General features: G+C 40.8%; 1 protein-coding gene across 3 annotated transcripts in view; it reads left to right on the forward strand.

Annotated features, from left to right (window-relative positions):
- The window catches only part of EPC1 (enhancer of polycomb homolog 1), a 94,930-nt gene extending 92,272 nt beyond the window's left edge, over positions 1 to 2,658 (forward strand). For all 3 annotated transcript variants that reach the window (XM_060162697.1, XM_060162680.1, XM_060162687.1), the window contains one exon: positions 1,291 to 2,658. In XM_060162697.1, coding sequence (XP_060018680.1) covers positions 1,291 to 1,363 — 73 coding nt within the window. In that variant the 3' untranslated portion in view covers positions 1,364 to 2,658. The remainder of the gene's footprint in view (positions 1 to 1,290) is intronic.
- The last annotated feature ends 12,604 nt before the right edge of the window (positions 2,659 to 15,262 follow it).

Genomic DNA, 15,262 nt, shown 5'->3' on the forward strand with positions numbered 1-15,262 from the left:
AAATTAGCACGTATAGAGTGTGGCTGTAATTTCCATATAAGAGATATTTTTTACACCAGGGATATTCTGGGAATGTTCTACCAAAAAAAAAAAATCAGATTTCATCTTGGCTGGGCAGAAGGGAGGAAGAAAAGAGTTGGGGAAATACGTATGTGTTTCAGAGGTTACCAAGTAACCTAGTTTGTCTAGAGATTTGGGAAGATTAGTGGTAGAGGTTGGAGTGGTTGGCGGCCGGACTGTGAGGCGTCTTGGCTGCCGCTCTGACGCGTAGACTTCCTCAGCTGGCAGTGGCCCAGGGCAGGAGCAGGCTTCGTAGCAACAGACTGCAGCTATTGGTTTCTGGACCCGTGCATCCCTTCTGCTTCTGAACTTATGTGGTAGTCACATCTGCTCAGTGCTTATCCATTCTTAATATTCTGGGTCTAGTCATAGCTAGCCAAACAACTATAGCTCTTACTTAAATGTATAATACGTGGTTTTCATCATGACAGAATTATATAACCACGGGAGACTCGAAGTGTAAGGGAAATGTTCGCATCACTTACTTTAGCCCCTCTGTTTAAAGATGAGGGAACTGAGTTTGCAGGGCAGAAGTTGAGACACATGTAGAGAACAAACGTATGGACACCAAGGGGGGAAAGCCGTGGGGGGGTGGGGATGGTGGTGTGATGAATTGGGCGATTGGGACTGACATGTATACACTGATGTGTATAAAATGGATGACTAATAAGAACCTGCTGTAAAAAAAAGTAAATAAGTAAGTAAGTAAATAAAGTAAGTAAGTAAGTAAGAACTGAGACCCAGAGGAGGAACTGAGCTCCCAGAGCACGTCAGCAGTCGAGGGGCAGGGGCAGCGGGGACCCTGGTCTTCTGATTGCTCAGCTCCATGTAGAGAAAAAACTCGGACTTAAAAGTCCTGACATAAATGACCTTCACTCACATTGTTCCTTTTTAAAACTCTTAGGAAAGGTTTAATAGAGGAAGAGATTGAAACTATAAACTGAAGCTTGGTTATTCTTTATGTGTTGGAACATCTAGCTTGCTTGGGTGCTATTACAGGTTTGTTGGTAATGTAGCTGACCATGGAGTGTGCAGCGGACCCAAGCCTGACTTCCGGTTGTGTGTTCCTAATAATAAACCGTAAAAGTTCAATTCCTCTACTTGCTATCCTGTCCCAAAAGAGTCAGATCTCTTTCTATTATTAAAAACATGTAAACTTTTTATTAGGAAGATCCTCTTGATTTGTTAGATTGATTGCAGATAAGTAATTTATGGAACTTTTTTCAACAGGGAAAATCACGAATCAGAAAAGCCAGCACTAAACAACATAGCAGACAATACAGTAGCGATGGAGGTGACGTAGCTTCCTCGGGATGGAGCCGCAGCCTGGGGACTTGATTAGGTGCTATGCATCAGTAGCATTTTGAATGCAAGGGATGATGGGATGCAGCACATGCGTTTCTGTGGCAGCTGTGGGGACTTGACAGCAGCGCTCATCTCTCGTGCTTCAATGTTTCTTTTCTTACTGTTAATAGGGAAAAAATCAGCATCTGTAAATTAAGAATACAGCAGTTATCTGTACAGTACTGCATATTTGTAATACCCTGTATATATGTTACTTGAATACAGAGATGTCCATTTGTGATGCTTTGCACTTGGGGGTGGGGGGGAGGGAAATAAATTGCAACAAAGAGTGTGAGATGTGAGAGTGTGTAGAGATGAGGTGTCATCACATCATGTGCATGGTGCAGAACCTGCTGTTTTATCTATTTATTGTGCCGTGTTTACAGTTTTGTACACTGTACCTTCATTGGTTCCTGTGCTGTAGTAAATGTGTTAGGTAGCTGTGGACTCCTTGGTATTTTGTAAATGGTATAACATAACTTGGTTCCCCTCTGGGTCCCTGAGTTTTCTGTGTATCATGTGAAAAAAAATGGTGACATACATACAGAATTTTACAAAAAAAAAAGGCATCAGTTTTTAAAAAATGGGGAATGTACTGTTAAATGGGGATCTTCCTGGTCTACTATCATTAGGACAAGTAACGAGCTAAAAATGAAGTCTCTTGAATCTTCCCATCCCCACCTGCCCACAGAGCTGTGGGCAGTTTCTGGTACTTAAAGCACTAATGTTATGTTGCTGCTCTGCAAACAGCCCAGTAGTCCCATTTCCTTCCACACCAGAAAGTGTTAAATCAAGTATGCAAATGGAGTCCTTACAACTGGAGTTTATGTTGTCTTGCCCTTTTTTTAGCACAAGAAAAAAAATGTACTTTTTTATTGTCGAATTGTTTCAAAGACTTCATTCTTTACTTGTTCTTACAAAAAGGATATAAGGGAGAAGAATGCAGTAATTGCTGTACGTGTATCATCATTCCAGTTTCTAAAAACAGCCAGCCAGCTTTTTTCCTTCTAAGATTCTCCAGAAGGCTGCGAGGCCAGAACCACAAATATCGGGTGCCTTCCTTTGGAAATATTTGACCTCTCTTCTGTGAAGAGAATGGTACTTAACAGACTACTACTAGTGCTTTGTCAGTACCGAAGTCTGAATGCCCAGTCCAATGGCATACATTATCCTTAAGGTTTTTAATCCCACCTGGAAAAATTGTGATAGAATTCTCACAAAATAAACCCAGGGCATTACATGTTGACAAACTAATGTGTAGTGGTCGTTTGCTTTTCTTTTCAACCCAAGAACTTTTGTGTGACTTTAATTAAAATCATTCAGTAAAGGCGGGGGCAGGGCCGATCATGGGAACGTGAGCAATTACTTTCCAGTTCATTTTTTTCAACAATTATTTATTGAATGATTACCCAGTATGCTTGGGACTGTTTTAGGTCCTACTACAGTGAAAAAATTTCCTGCCTTCATGGAATTTATAATTTCATTGAGTGATAAAAACAAGATGAAGATGTAAAATTTAAATTGTATTAAGGTAAGTATTTGGGAGGAAAGTAAAGCAAGGAGAGGGGAGAAGCAGGGCCAGGATGGGGTGGAGGTTGCCGTTTCCGGTAGGGTGGGCAGAGAAGCTCCCACAGAGATGATGGGGAAGGGGAGGTGGAGAGGATACATACAAGGGTCGGGGTGTGCCTGGTTTGCTGAAGGAACAGCAGTGTGGCTCTGGCGCACAGGCAAAGAGGAGAGGAGTAGGCAAGGTAGGTCAGAGGGCATCGGGGAGGCTGCTCGTGGCGGGCCTGATAGGTGACTTTAAGGACTTAGGATTCTGGAGCAGAGGAGTGATGTGGTCAGAACAGGTCACTCTGGCTTAGGTGTTCAGAATACAGTAAAGGACCAAAGTTTCTCCAAATGTGATGAAGACAATCCACAGACCTCAGGAAATCAACGAACCACAAGCACACACACGAAGAAAATTGGTTAAAGCATATAATCAAATTGCTAAATGTCAATGATAAAGAGAAAAATCTTTAAAATAATTTTTAAAAAGACGTATTACAGAGAAGAAAAGAGTGACGGCAGATGTTCACTGGAAGACATGCAAGCTGAAAGGCAGTGGAGCAATATCCTTACTGAACAAAAAAACTCTCAACCGAGAATTCTAAACCTAGCAACATTGTTTTTCAAAAACGAAGGTGAAATATTTCTTCATACATACAAAATCTGACAATTCATCACAAGCAGATGTCCGATACCAGAAATGTTAAAGGATGTCCTTGAAGCAGATGAAAATGGTATCAGAGATCTGGGTGCACACAAAGACCATCAGAAATGGTAAATATATGTGTACGCATTAAAATTCTTTTCGTGATGTTTTAAGTCTTTAAAAGATAATCAGCTTTTTGAAGCAAAAATAAGTGTATTATGGCATTATAACACAAGGAGAAGGAACATATATGAGAACAGTAGCACAAAAGTCAGGGAAGGAAGAGGGCCTAGGGGCCTGATCCTACACTCAGAATGGTATAATATCCCTTGAAGGTAGACTGTGCTAAGTTAAGGTTGTATACTTAAGTCCTAAAGCAACCACTAAAATCACAAAAAAGAGGTACGGCTAATAAGCAGGAAAGAAAATAAAGTAAAATCGTAAAAAATATTCTATTGACCCAAAAGAAAACAGAAAAAGAAGAAAAAGGAAACAGAGGACAGTTAATAGAAAACAAACATGAACATGGTAGATTTAAACCCAGCCACATCAATAATAATATTAAATGCTAATGGTCTAAACAACCCAAGTGAAAGGCAAAGATTGTCAGATGGTATAAAAAAAGAAAAACCCGTCTATATATACTGCCTTCAAGAAACCCACTGCAAATTTAAAGACACAAATAGGACAAAAGTAAAAGGATGGAGAAGGATATACCATATTAACACTCATCAGAATCTAGAGTGGCTATATTAATATCAGACAGTACATTTCGGAGCAAAGAATATTACCAGGAATTTTAAAACGTCATTTCATAATGATAGAAGGATCATTTTATTAAGAAGACATAACATTCTTAAACATTCACCTAATTACAGAAATTCAAATATACGTAAAACAAAAGTGATGGAATTAAAAGGAGAAATAGGCAAATATGCAATTAAAATTAGAGGTTTCAGTATTCCCTTTCCAATACTTGATAGAACAAGTAGACAGAAAATCAGTGAGGGCTTGAACCACGTTATCAACTAAGTTGCCCTAATTGACATTTTTAGAACATTCTATCCAACAAATGCAGAATACACATTTGCTTCAAATGCACATGAAATGCTTAGCAAGGTACACCATACTGTGAGCCATAAAGCAAACCTCAATAAATTTAAAAGGATTTAAATCATACAGTGTGTTTGCTCTGACTAGAATAGGATTAAGTTAGTAGTATTAACAGAAAGATCTAGAAAGCCCTTAAATATTTGGAACCTAATAACAAACTTCTAAATATCATATGGGTCAAAGCAGAAATCAAAAGGGGCATTAGAACATATTTTGAACTATGGACACTGAAAACTATGGAAAATGGAAGTATACATATCAACAGTTGTGAGATGTAGCTAAATCGGCACTTGAAGGAAATTTATACCAAAAATTAAGAAATAAATCAATAACCTAAACTTCTACCTCCTTACAAAACTAGAATAAGAAGTGCAAATTAAACCTACAGCCGAAGAAAGGAAATGATGAACATCAGAATGGAAGGAAAATTTAAAAAGTGAAACAGAGAAAACCAGTGAAACCAAAAGCTGGTTCTCTGAGTAGATCAATAAGATTGATAAACCTCTAGCCAGACAAATTAGAATAAAAAGAAGATACAATTGACCAATATCAGGAGTATAAGAGGAAACATTACTACAGATTCTACTGAAATTCAAATACAAGGAAATATTAAAAACTATATGCCAATAAATTTGACAACTTAGGTGAAATGGAAAAATCCCTTAAAAGACACAAATTACCAAAGCTCTCTCCAGAAGAAAGATTTAAAAACAACAAAAACTACAACAAAAGAAAACTACAGGTTAATGTGCCTCGTGAACATTGACACAAAAAATGTTTAACATTTTTTAGCAAGTCAGTTGCAACAATATATACAAATGATATGACATTATGACCAGTAAGAATCAAAAATGACTGTGTGGCATATCTAGGTGACTAATGCCTGAGATAACTACATAGTTTCTCATAGTCCAGGAGTGGCATTGTAAAGCAGCTGAAATTTACCCCATGCTTCTAAGGAGGTGTGGATAGAGCTTACTTAGACGGAGCCAGAGCTGTAGAGAGTCAGCACCAGAGGACAAGGGACACAGTTCTGTATCAGCAACCAAGGATCAGATGGGGCACCATATATCCTAGCATGTGCCAATGTGTGTTCAGATGACAAATGAAGCCCAGGCAGCTCTAGTTCAAATTCTGGTTGTACGCCTAACTGTGTGACGTTGTGTAAGTTACTTAACCTCTCCCAGTGTCTTAATCTCTAAAACGAGGAAAATAATAGCGCCTACATTGTTGGGAGATTTAAATGAGACCATGCAAGTACAGTACTCACTCAGGCCAATGTTAAAAAAAAAAAGATAAAAGAATGTAGTCCCTGTCCCTAAAAAGAATTAAATTTCATTTTATCAAGATGATGCAGTCAGGTGGGAACTGGGAAAATAACTCACAGCTTAATACTTGTTCTGGGGTTTTGTTTTTTGTTTTTATTTTTTGCCAAATAAGTTGACACGCAGAGGTACCCTTCGTTTCTTGCCCTTCCTATTATTATGAGAAATTAAGTAAGTCTCTCAATTTACTGTGGCCTAAATTGCAAAAGGAAAAGACACATGAAAAGTCGGGACAGTAATATGCTGGAGCCAGCTCACATTGACTCATGAGAACCAACTGTTAAATTTTCGGGAATTTTATGAACTGGTTGTTAAACAGCCATTATTAGAAAGTAAATTACATAAACTTACAAGTAAATAAATTATACAAAGATAATGATACAAAAAAGGAAAACTACAGAACAATATCCCTGATGAATATTAATGCAAAATCTTCAACAAAAGATGAGCAAACAGAATTCAATAGCACATTAAAAGAATTATACACTGTGACCAAGTGACCTGAAATGCAACGAGGGTTTAACATACAAAAGTCAATCAATATAATGCACCACGTTAACAGGATGATGGAAGAAACACACGTGATCATCTCAACTGATGCAGAAAAAGAATTTGACAAAATGTGACACTTTTTCATGATACAAACACTCAACAAACTACAAATAGAAGAACACTATCTCAACATGATAAAGGCCTATAGGACAACCTCAGAGCAAACATCGTACTCAGTGGTGAAAGACTGAAAGCTTTTCCTCTAAGATCAGAAACAAAACAAGGATGCCTGCTTTCACCACTCCTATTCAACATAGTACTGGAAGTCCTGGCCAGAGCAATTAAGCAAGAAAAAGAAATAAAAGGCATGCAAATTGGAAAAGAAATAGTAAAACTATCTCTGTAACAGATGACATGACCTTATATAGAGAAACCCCTAAAGATTTCTCAAAAACACCTGTTGGAACTAATACACAAAAGTAGCAAAGTTGCATGATACAAGATCAAAACACAAAAAATAAATAGTGTTTTTATACACCGACAATGAACAATCTGAAAAGGAAATTGAAAAAAAATTCCATTTACAATAGCATCAAAAAGAATACAATACTGAGGAATAAACATAAACAAGGAAATGAAAGACGTACACTGAAAACTACAAAACATTGCTGAAATAAAGACATCAATAAATGGAAAGAGAGGCTGTGTTCATGGATTGGAAGACTTAATATTGTTAAGATGTCAGTTCAACCCCAAACAACCTACAGATTCAAAGCAATCCCTATCAAAATCCCAATGGCAGTTTTTGCAGAAATAGAAAAAATCCATCCTAAAATTCATACAGAATCTCAAGGAACCCTGAAGAGCCAAAACTATCTTGAACAAAGTTATAGGTCTCACATTTCCTGATTTTAAAACTTACCACAAAGCTCTGTGATCCAGCAATCCCACTCCTGGGCATATATCTGGAGAAAACCATAATTCAAAAAGATACATGCACCCCAATGTCCATTGCAACACTATTTACAATAGCCAAGACATGGAAACAACCTGTATGTCCATCAACAGATGAATGAATAAAGAAGATGTGGTATATATACAATGGAATACTACTCTTCCATAAAAAAGAAGAAATAATGCCATTTGCAGCAACATAGGTGGACCTGGAGATTATCATACTGAGTGAAATAAGCCAGAGAAAGACAAATATCATACGAGATCAGTTATATGCGGAATCTAAAAAACTGATACAAACAAACTTATTTACAAAACAAACAGACTCACAGACATAGGAAACAAACTTGTGGTTACCAAAGAGAAAAGGTGTCGGGGGGAGGGATAAGTTAGGAATTTGGAAGTAACATATACACACTACTATATATAAAATACATAAACAACAAGGACCTACTGTGTAGCACAGGGAACTCTACTCAATATTTTGTAATAACCTATATGGGAAAAGAATCTGAAAAAGAATGGATATATGTATAACTGAATCACCTTGCTGTACACCTGAAACTAACACAACATTGTAAATCAACTATACTTCAATTAAAAAGTATTTTTTAAATAAAAGAATATATAGAGAACTCCTATAACTAAACAACAAAATAATCCAATAAAAAATGGGTAAATGATTTGAATAGACATTTCTCCAAAGAAGATTACAAATAACCCCAAGCGTATGAAAAGGTGCTCAACATGCCTATAACCATTAGAGAAATGCAAACCGAAACCAGAATGAGATGCTACCATCTCATACCCATTAGGATAATGACTCAAAACAAAAAGAAAGAAAAAAACAGAAAATAACAAGTGTTGGTGAGGACACAGAGGAATTTGAACCCTTGTGTACTGTCGGTGGGGATGTAAAGTGGTTCAAATGCTAAAGAACAGTGTGATAGTCCCTCCAAAGACTAAACACAGAACTACCATATGACCCAGCAATTCTACTTCTGGGCACATATGTATAAGAAATTGAAAGCAGAGTCTAGAAGAGCTCTTTGTACACCCACATTTACAGCAGCATTATTCACAATAACCAAGAGGTGGAAACTACCCAGTGTTCATCAACAGAAGAATGGATAAAGAAGACATACTATAGACATACAGTGAAATACTATTCAGCCTTTAGAAAGTAGGAAATCATGTCATATGCTACAACATGGATGAATCTTGAGGACATGCTAAGTGAAATAAACCCGCCACAGAAAGACAAATACGGTATGATTCCACTTACATAAAGTATCCGAAGTAGTCAAACTCATAGAAACAAAGTAGAATGGTGGTTGTCAGGGGCTGGGGGAAGGGAGACATGGGGAGATATTCTTCAATGGGTACAGAGACTGGGTTTTACAAGATGAGAACAGTTCTGGGGCTTGCACAGCAATGTAAATATACTTAACGCTACTGAAATAAATGGTTAAGATGGTAAATTTTATATCGTGTTTTATCACAAAAATTTTTTAAAATCAAAGATAATAAACAGACCTCATCATTTCCTAGTTACTTTGCTCTATCCAGTTTACACTCTTGAGCTTACTTCTGCTGTGTTTATGAGGTAGACATACTATGTACAGCTGGGCCTCTGCACATCACTTCCCAACTTGACGTTCAATGATATCTCGTTGATAGCTTGGAATCGGCCATGATGGGAGAATTTACCCCCGCGGAAACCGGGAAACACTAAAAATTGTTTGTTTGTTTGTTTGGAGTGCTGGTTGCTGAACATGTACCAGCCACCACTAGGCTCAGCATAGATGTTGGTCTCAGTCCTGTCTGCCACTGAACGATAAACTCACCACTGGGACAGTTCTCGGGATAATGAGGGTGAGTGTTGAGACATGTGAAGAGCTTTGCTTCTGCCACTGGCCCCAGGGGAAAGGGATGTAAAAAGAAAAAGATCACAAGGACCTGATGGGGAGAGTGTGTCGAGCCTGCAGTTCTGTGTCTCAGCCTCTACACAACTGCTGCATTGCTCACAGTGGCCTTGCTGCGCAGGACAGCCCAGATCAAACCCCTGCAAACGGGACCAAGCCTGCACACCCAACTCTATGCAAATAGATCTCTCTATTATCAGCAGAGAGACAGCCCAAAGCAAGTGGTTCTGGATTCACCCTAATGCCACCAAAGGCAAAAAGATCCAGATCATTGAGGACATAGGTGGTAAAGTCCGGCTGATAAGGTGTCCTATGACTCTTTCTTCAGAGACTTGCTACTTGTTTGCTAATTTGGCAACTTGGACGAGCACTATTATTATATTAGCACTAGGAGGAAGTCACTGGTGCCCCCTTGTGGCAAACTTTGCAAAAGAGCAAACCCCCAACTGCCCAGAAGATGCGGAAAAGGAAAGGTGACAACACCAAGTGCAGGACAGGGCGACCTGCTGCTCTGGTACTTGTGTTATGAATGGGGTCAGTGGTGGGACGCAGGTCTACACTGTCTCTAGGAATGTGCTGAGGCAATGTAACGCTTCAGAAAATGTTTTTAAGAAATAGAGGCAGCTTGTCCTTGTAGAAGGAGGATTGCACTGCAAGTGTTAACTGAAGCCGTGTCAGCCTCACCTGGGCATGTTTCTCAGCGTCTCGTCCTCCATCCGACTGCCTGCATCATAGTTCCCAGTACGCTGATAAAAAATCACATTCCCGGGACTTCCCTGGTGGTCCAGTGGGTAAGATTCTCGCTCCCAATGCAGGGGTCCGGGTTCAATCTCTGGTCAGGGAACTAGATCCCACATGCATGCTGCAACTAAAGACCCCACACAGCCTAAATAAATATTTTTTTAAAAATGCACATTCCCAAACGTCACCCAAGCCCTACAGATTCAGTTTCTCTTGGAGTGAACGTGCTAAACCAGCTCCCCAGGTGTTTCTTATGAACACTGATGTTTGAGAACCGCGTGAATTCAAAGATGAGCAAGAAATTCAAGTGGGTTGTTAATGTTGTCATAGCCACCTGTCACTGAAAGGCTCTCATTGACTCTCTCATTGACTCATTCCTTCCCTGATCAAAGGAAACTGAAGGGGCAGGACAATTAAGTATGATATGTGCTCCTGGATGGATCCTGGTCCAGGAAAAGGATATTCGTGAGGCAACGGATGACATTCGAAAAATGTCTGGGGCTTCCCTGGTGGCGCAGTGGGTGAGAGTCCGCCTGCCGATGCAGGGGATGCGGGTTCGTGCCCCGGTCCGGGTGGATCCCACATGCCGCGGAGCAGCTGGGCCCGTGAGCCATGGCCGCTGATGCTGCGCGTCCGGAGCCTGTGCTCCGCAACGGGAGAGGCCGCAGCGGTGAGAGGCCGGCGTACCGCAAAAAAGAAAGAAAGAAACAAACAAAAAACATCCAAACCGGGTGAGTAGAGTCAGCGCCACCTAGAATCCCGCCTGCACAGTTTCACTTCTCCCTCCCCCTCCCCCAATCAGGAGACCTCACATTCTAGAACCCCGTTCCCAAAGGGGAGGGCTGGGCTGCTTTTGGGGGAGAACTACAGCAACAGTTCTCACACCGTTTTGCCTAAGAATCATAAGAGGTAATCCTCCTAGTTCTTGGGCAGGATCCAAAAAGGAGCATTTAAAAAAAATTTTTTTTTATCAGAGTCTAGTTGATTTACAATGTTGTGTTAATTTCTGCTGTACAGCAAAGTGACTTGGTTATACTTATATATACACACTCTTTTTCATACTCTTTTCCATTATGGTTTATCACAGGATACTGAATATAGTTCCCCTTGCTATACAGTAGGACCTTGTTGTTTATCCATTCTCTGTATAATAGTTTACACCTGCTAACCCCAATCTCCCACTCCATCCCTCCCCCATCCCACTCCCCCTTGGGAACCACAAGGCTGTTCTCTATGTCTATGAGTCTGTTTCTGTTTTGTAGATATGTTCATTTGTGTTGTATTTTAGACTCCACATATAAGTGATATCACATGATATTTGTCTTTGTCTGACTTGCTTCGCTTAGTGTGATGATCTCTAGGTCCATCCATGTGGCTGCAGATGGCATTATTTCATTCTTTTTTATGGCTGAGTCGTATTCCATTGTATATATGCGCCACATCTTCTTTATCCATTCCTCTGTCCATGGACATTTAGGTTGCTTCCATGTCTTGGCTATTGTGAACAGTGCTGCTGTGAACATTGGGGTGCATGGATCTTTTCGAATTAGAGTTTCATCGAGGTATATGGAAGATGCATTTTTAATAAATATTCCCAGGCAGGTTGGCTGAGGGGCGTCTGAAGAGCACCCTCTGAGGAGCAGTGCTTCTCAAACTTCAACATGCATTCCTAGGGAATTGTTAAAATGCACATTCTGATTCAGTGGGTCTGGGTGGAAGGTCCTGCATTTCCAACAAGCTCTGAGAACATGCAAATATTGCCTGACACAGAACCTGCTCAGAGAAGCAGGTTTCCCTGGTTTTCAGTGTTGGTCTGTGGTACCCCTGACTCCTGTGTTCTCTGATACCCTGATACCATGGGCTTTGCTCTGTTCTAAGCTTCCTGAGTTCTCAAAACTACAACTCAATCTAGGAAAGCTATGACAGTAATTTTGTGTAGCCTTCTCCCCGCTAAAAAATAAATAAAGTGTTGTGCGGTGGCTTGAACTTAGATAAAATTGCGTTAGACGACCAAACAGAATGAAATCTTGCCAGTCAGCTCAGAATGAGCCTATTTTTGAAAGCCATATAAAATTCAATAGAAAGTCTGCTGGGACCAGGTGCCTTCCGGTCTTTGGAGACAAAACTGCTAATTCAGGCTCCAGCTGCGAACATAGTTTTCTTCTTCATTTTTCTTTCCCTCTTGGGAAAAAGGCTTTTCAGTTCAGTGACAGCGGAGCTCCAGAGCCCATTCAGAAAGAACTTAAACGGTTCTCCAGTTTGCTATCTGCTGAACTGTGTGCCTTCCAGAGGCCCTAGTAGGGGGGCACCTTCGCTGTGTCTATGGCCATGGGAGAGATGGCACCTTGGCCTTGGATGATCACACAGAATCAGGGTTTCAGAAAGGCCACAAGAGCCCCCTGAGCTTCTTTAGTTGTTAAGGTTGTTGGAGATTTTCCTCTTATTTAAAAAAATTTTTACTTTTTTAATTGTGGCAAAATATACATAATAAAATTTACCATTTTAATTATTTTTTTAAGCATGTAGTTCAGTGGCATGAAGTACATTCACATTGTTATGCAACCATCACCACTACACAGCTCCAGAACTTCTTCATCTTCCTAAACTGAAACTCTGTACCAATCAAATGAGAACTCCCACTTCCCCTCCCCCCAGCCCCTGGTAACCACTGTTCCACTCTCTATCTCTATGAATTTGACTACCTAGATACCCCATGTATCTTTGTCAGCTCAGGCCACCATAACAAGTGACCACAGACTGGATGGCTTATACAACAGACATTGATTTTCTCATGGCTCTGGAGGCTGGAAGTCTGAGATCAGGGTGCCAGGATGGTTCTAGTGAGGGCTCTCTTCCTGACGTGCAGATGGCCACCTTCTCACTATGTCCACACCTGGTAAGGAGTGGGAGAGGGAAGGAGAGAGAGAAGGAGAGAGAGAGAGAACTATCTGGTGTCTTATAAGAACACTAATCTTATTGGATTAGGGCCCCACCCTTATTACCTCATTTAACTTTTTTTTTCTAAGGCCACGCCATGCAGCATGCGGGATCTTAGTTCCCTGACCAGGTATTTAACCCATGCCCTCTGCATTGGGAGCGTGGAGTCTTAACCACTGAACCAACAAGGAAGTCCCGTTTTTTCTTATTTTCCCCCTCATTTAACCTTAATTACCTTCATCAAGGCCTCATCTCCAAATACAGTCAGATTGGGGGTTGGAGCTTCAACACGAGAACCGTGGGAGGACTCAGTTCAGTCCATAACATCATGAAAGAGGGATCAGACAGTATTGTCCTTTTGTGTCTAGTTTATTTTGCTTAGTATAATGTCCTCAAGGTTCACCCGTGTTATAGCATGGATCAAAACTTCATACCTTTTTAAGCTCAAATAACATTCCATTGTATGTATATACCACATTTAGTTTATTTATTCATCTTTTTAAAAATATTTATTTATCTTTGGCCGCATTGGGTTTTTGTTGCTGTGCACGGGCTTTCTCTAGTTGCAGCGAGCAGGGGCTACTCTTTGTTGCAGTGCGTGGGCTTCTCATTGCGGTGGCTTCTCTTTTTTTTTTTTTTTTTTGCGTTATGTGGGCCTCTCACTGTCGTGGCCTCTCTCGTTGCGGAGCACAGGCTCCGGACATGCTGGCTCAGCGGCCATGGCTTATGGGCCTAGCCGCTCTGCGGCATGTGGGATCTTCCTGGACCAGGGCACGAACCCGTGTCCCCTGCATCGGCAGGTGGACTCTCAACCACTGCGCCACCAGGGAAGCCCAGAGGTGGCTTCTCTTGTTGAGGAGCACGGGCTCTAGGTGCATGGGCTTCAATAGTTGTGGCACGCAGGCTTCTGTAGTTGTGGCATGTGGGCTCAGTAGTTGTGGCACACAGGCTTAGCTGCTCCACAGCATGCGGATCTTCCCGGACCAGGGCTTGAACCTGTGTCCCCTGCATTGGCAGGTGGATTCTTAACCACTGCGCCACCAGGGAAGTCCTATTTATTCATCTGTTGAGGGACATTTGGGTTTTTCCCATCTTTCGGCTATTGTGAATAATGAACACTCTGTACAGGAATCTGTTTGAGTCTCTGCTTTCAGTTTTTTCTGTGTATACCCAGAAGTGGAACTGCTGGATCAAATGGTAATTCTGCGGTTATTCTACTGAGAAACTGCCATATGTCCTTAGACTCCTGAGGATGGGCACATGTTGACTTGTGGTTCCAAGGCCCCATCATATCACCTCAACCCAGGGCTGACCCTGGCAGAATCATAATGGGAGAATTTTATCCTTCTCTCTCTGAAATGCGTTCAGCATCTCTAGTGCTTCGTAGTTGTTTGGGGTCTAACCTCTGGTCCCCGACCTTCCTTCAAGGCACTCAAGAAGGCAGCTAGTTACTTGTTATTGTTGTTCATTTTTTTTAAGTCTTTATTGAATTTCTTACAATATTGCTTCTGTTTTATGTCTTGGTTTTTTGGCCGTGAGCCATGTGGGATCTTAGTGCCCCGACCAGGGATCGAACCTGCACCTCCTGCATTGGAAGGCAGAGTCATAACCACTGGACCATCAGGGAAGTCCCTTTGTTCATTTTAAAATGGAAACACGCACTTCTTATTTAGAAGACAACGTGACAACGTCTCTCAAAGCTGGAAACTCAGGAGGAGTGCAACCCAGTGGTGCCATTTCTTTCACTGACAGGAATATTGTGCAGGACGTTTCACCCTCAGGCCTGTCAGCTTTTCCTTTTTGTCTTATGGGTTTCATCTTTCTGGAAAAGTGCTTTCCGTCCCCAAGATTCTACATTTTTTCTCCAACAATTTTTCTAATATTTTTATACTCATTTTACCAACTCTTCTGGAACTTGCTTTACGTAGGGATTTGTTTGTTTTCAAATTGATACCCAAATGTCCCCCAAACAATGTATGGAATGAACCATATTTTCCTCACTGATTGAGGTGCTATCTTTGTCACAGACTAAACTCCCTCATGTACCTGGATATGAAATGACAAAAGTGAAGGAGAAGAACCCTGTCTGTCAGGTTTGAATGGTATATCAGTATAAATTCATGATGTGTGTGTGTGTGCGTGTGTGTGTGTGTGTGTGTGTTATTTCCCAGCTC

Source organism: Lagenorhynchus albirostris, chromosome 1 (genome assembly GCF_949774975.1).
Source record: "Lagenorhynchus albirostris chromosome 1, mLagAlb1.1, whole genome shotgun sequence".
Lineage (NCBI taxonomy): Eukaryota > Metazoa > Chordata > Mammalia > Artiodactyla > Delphinidae > Lagenorhynchus > Lagenorhynchus albirostris.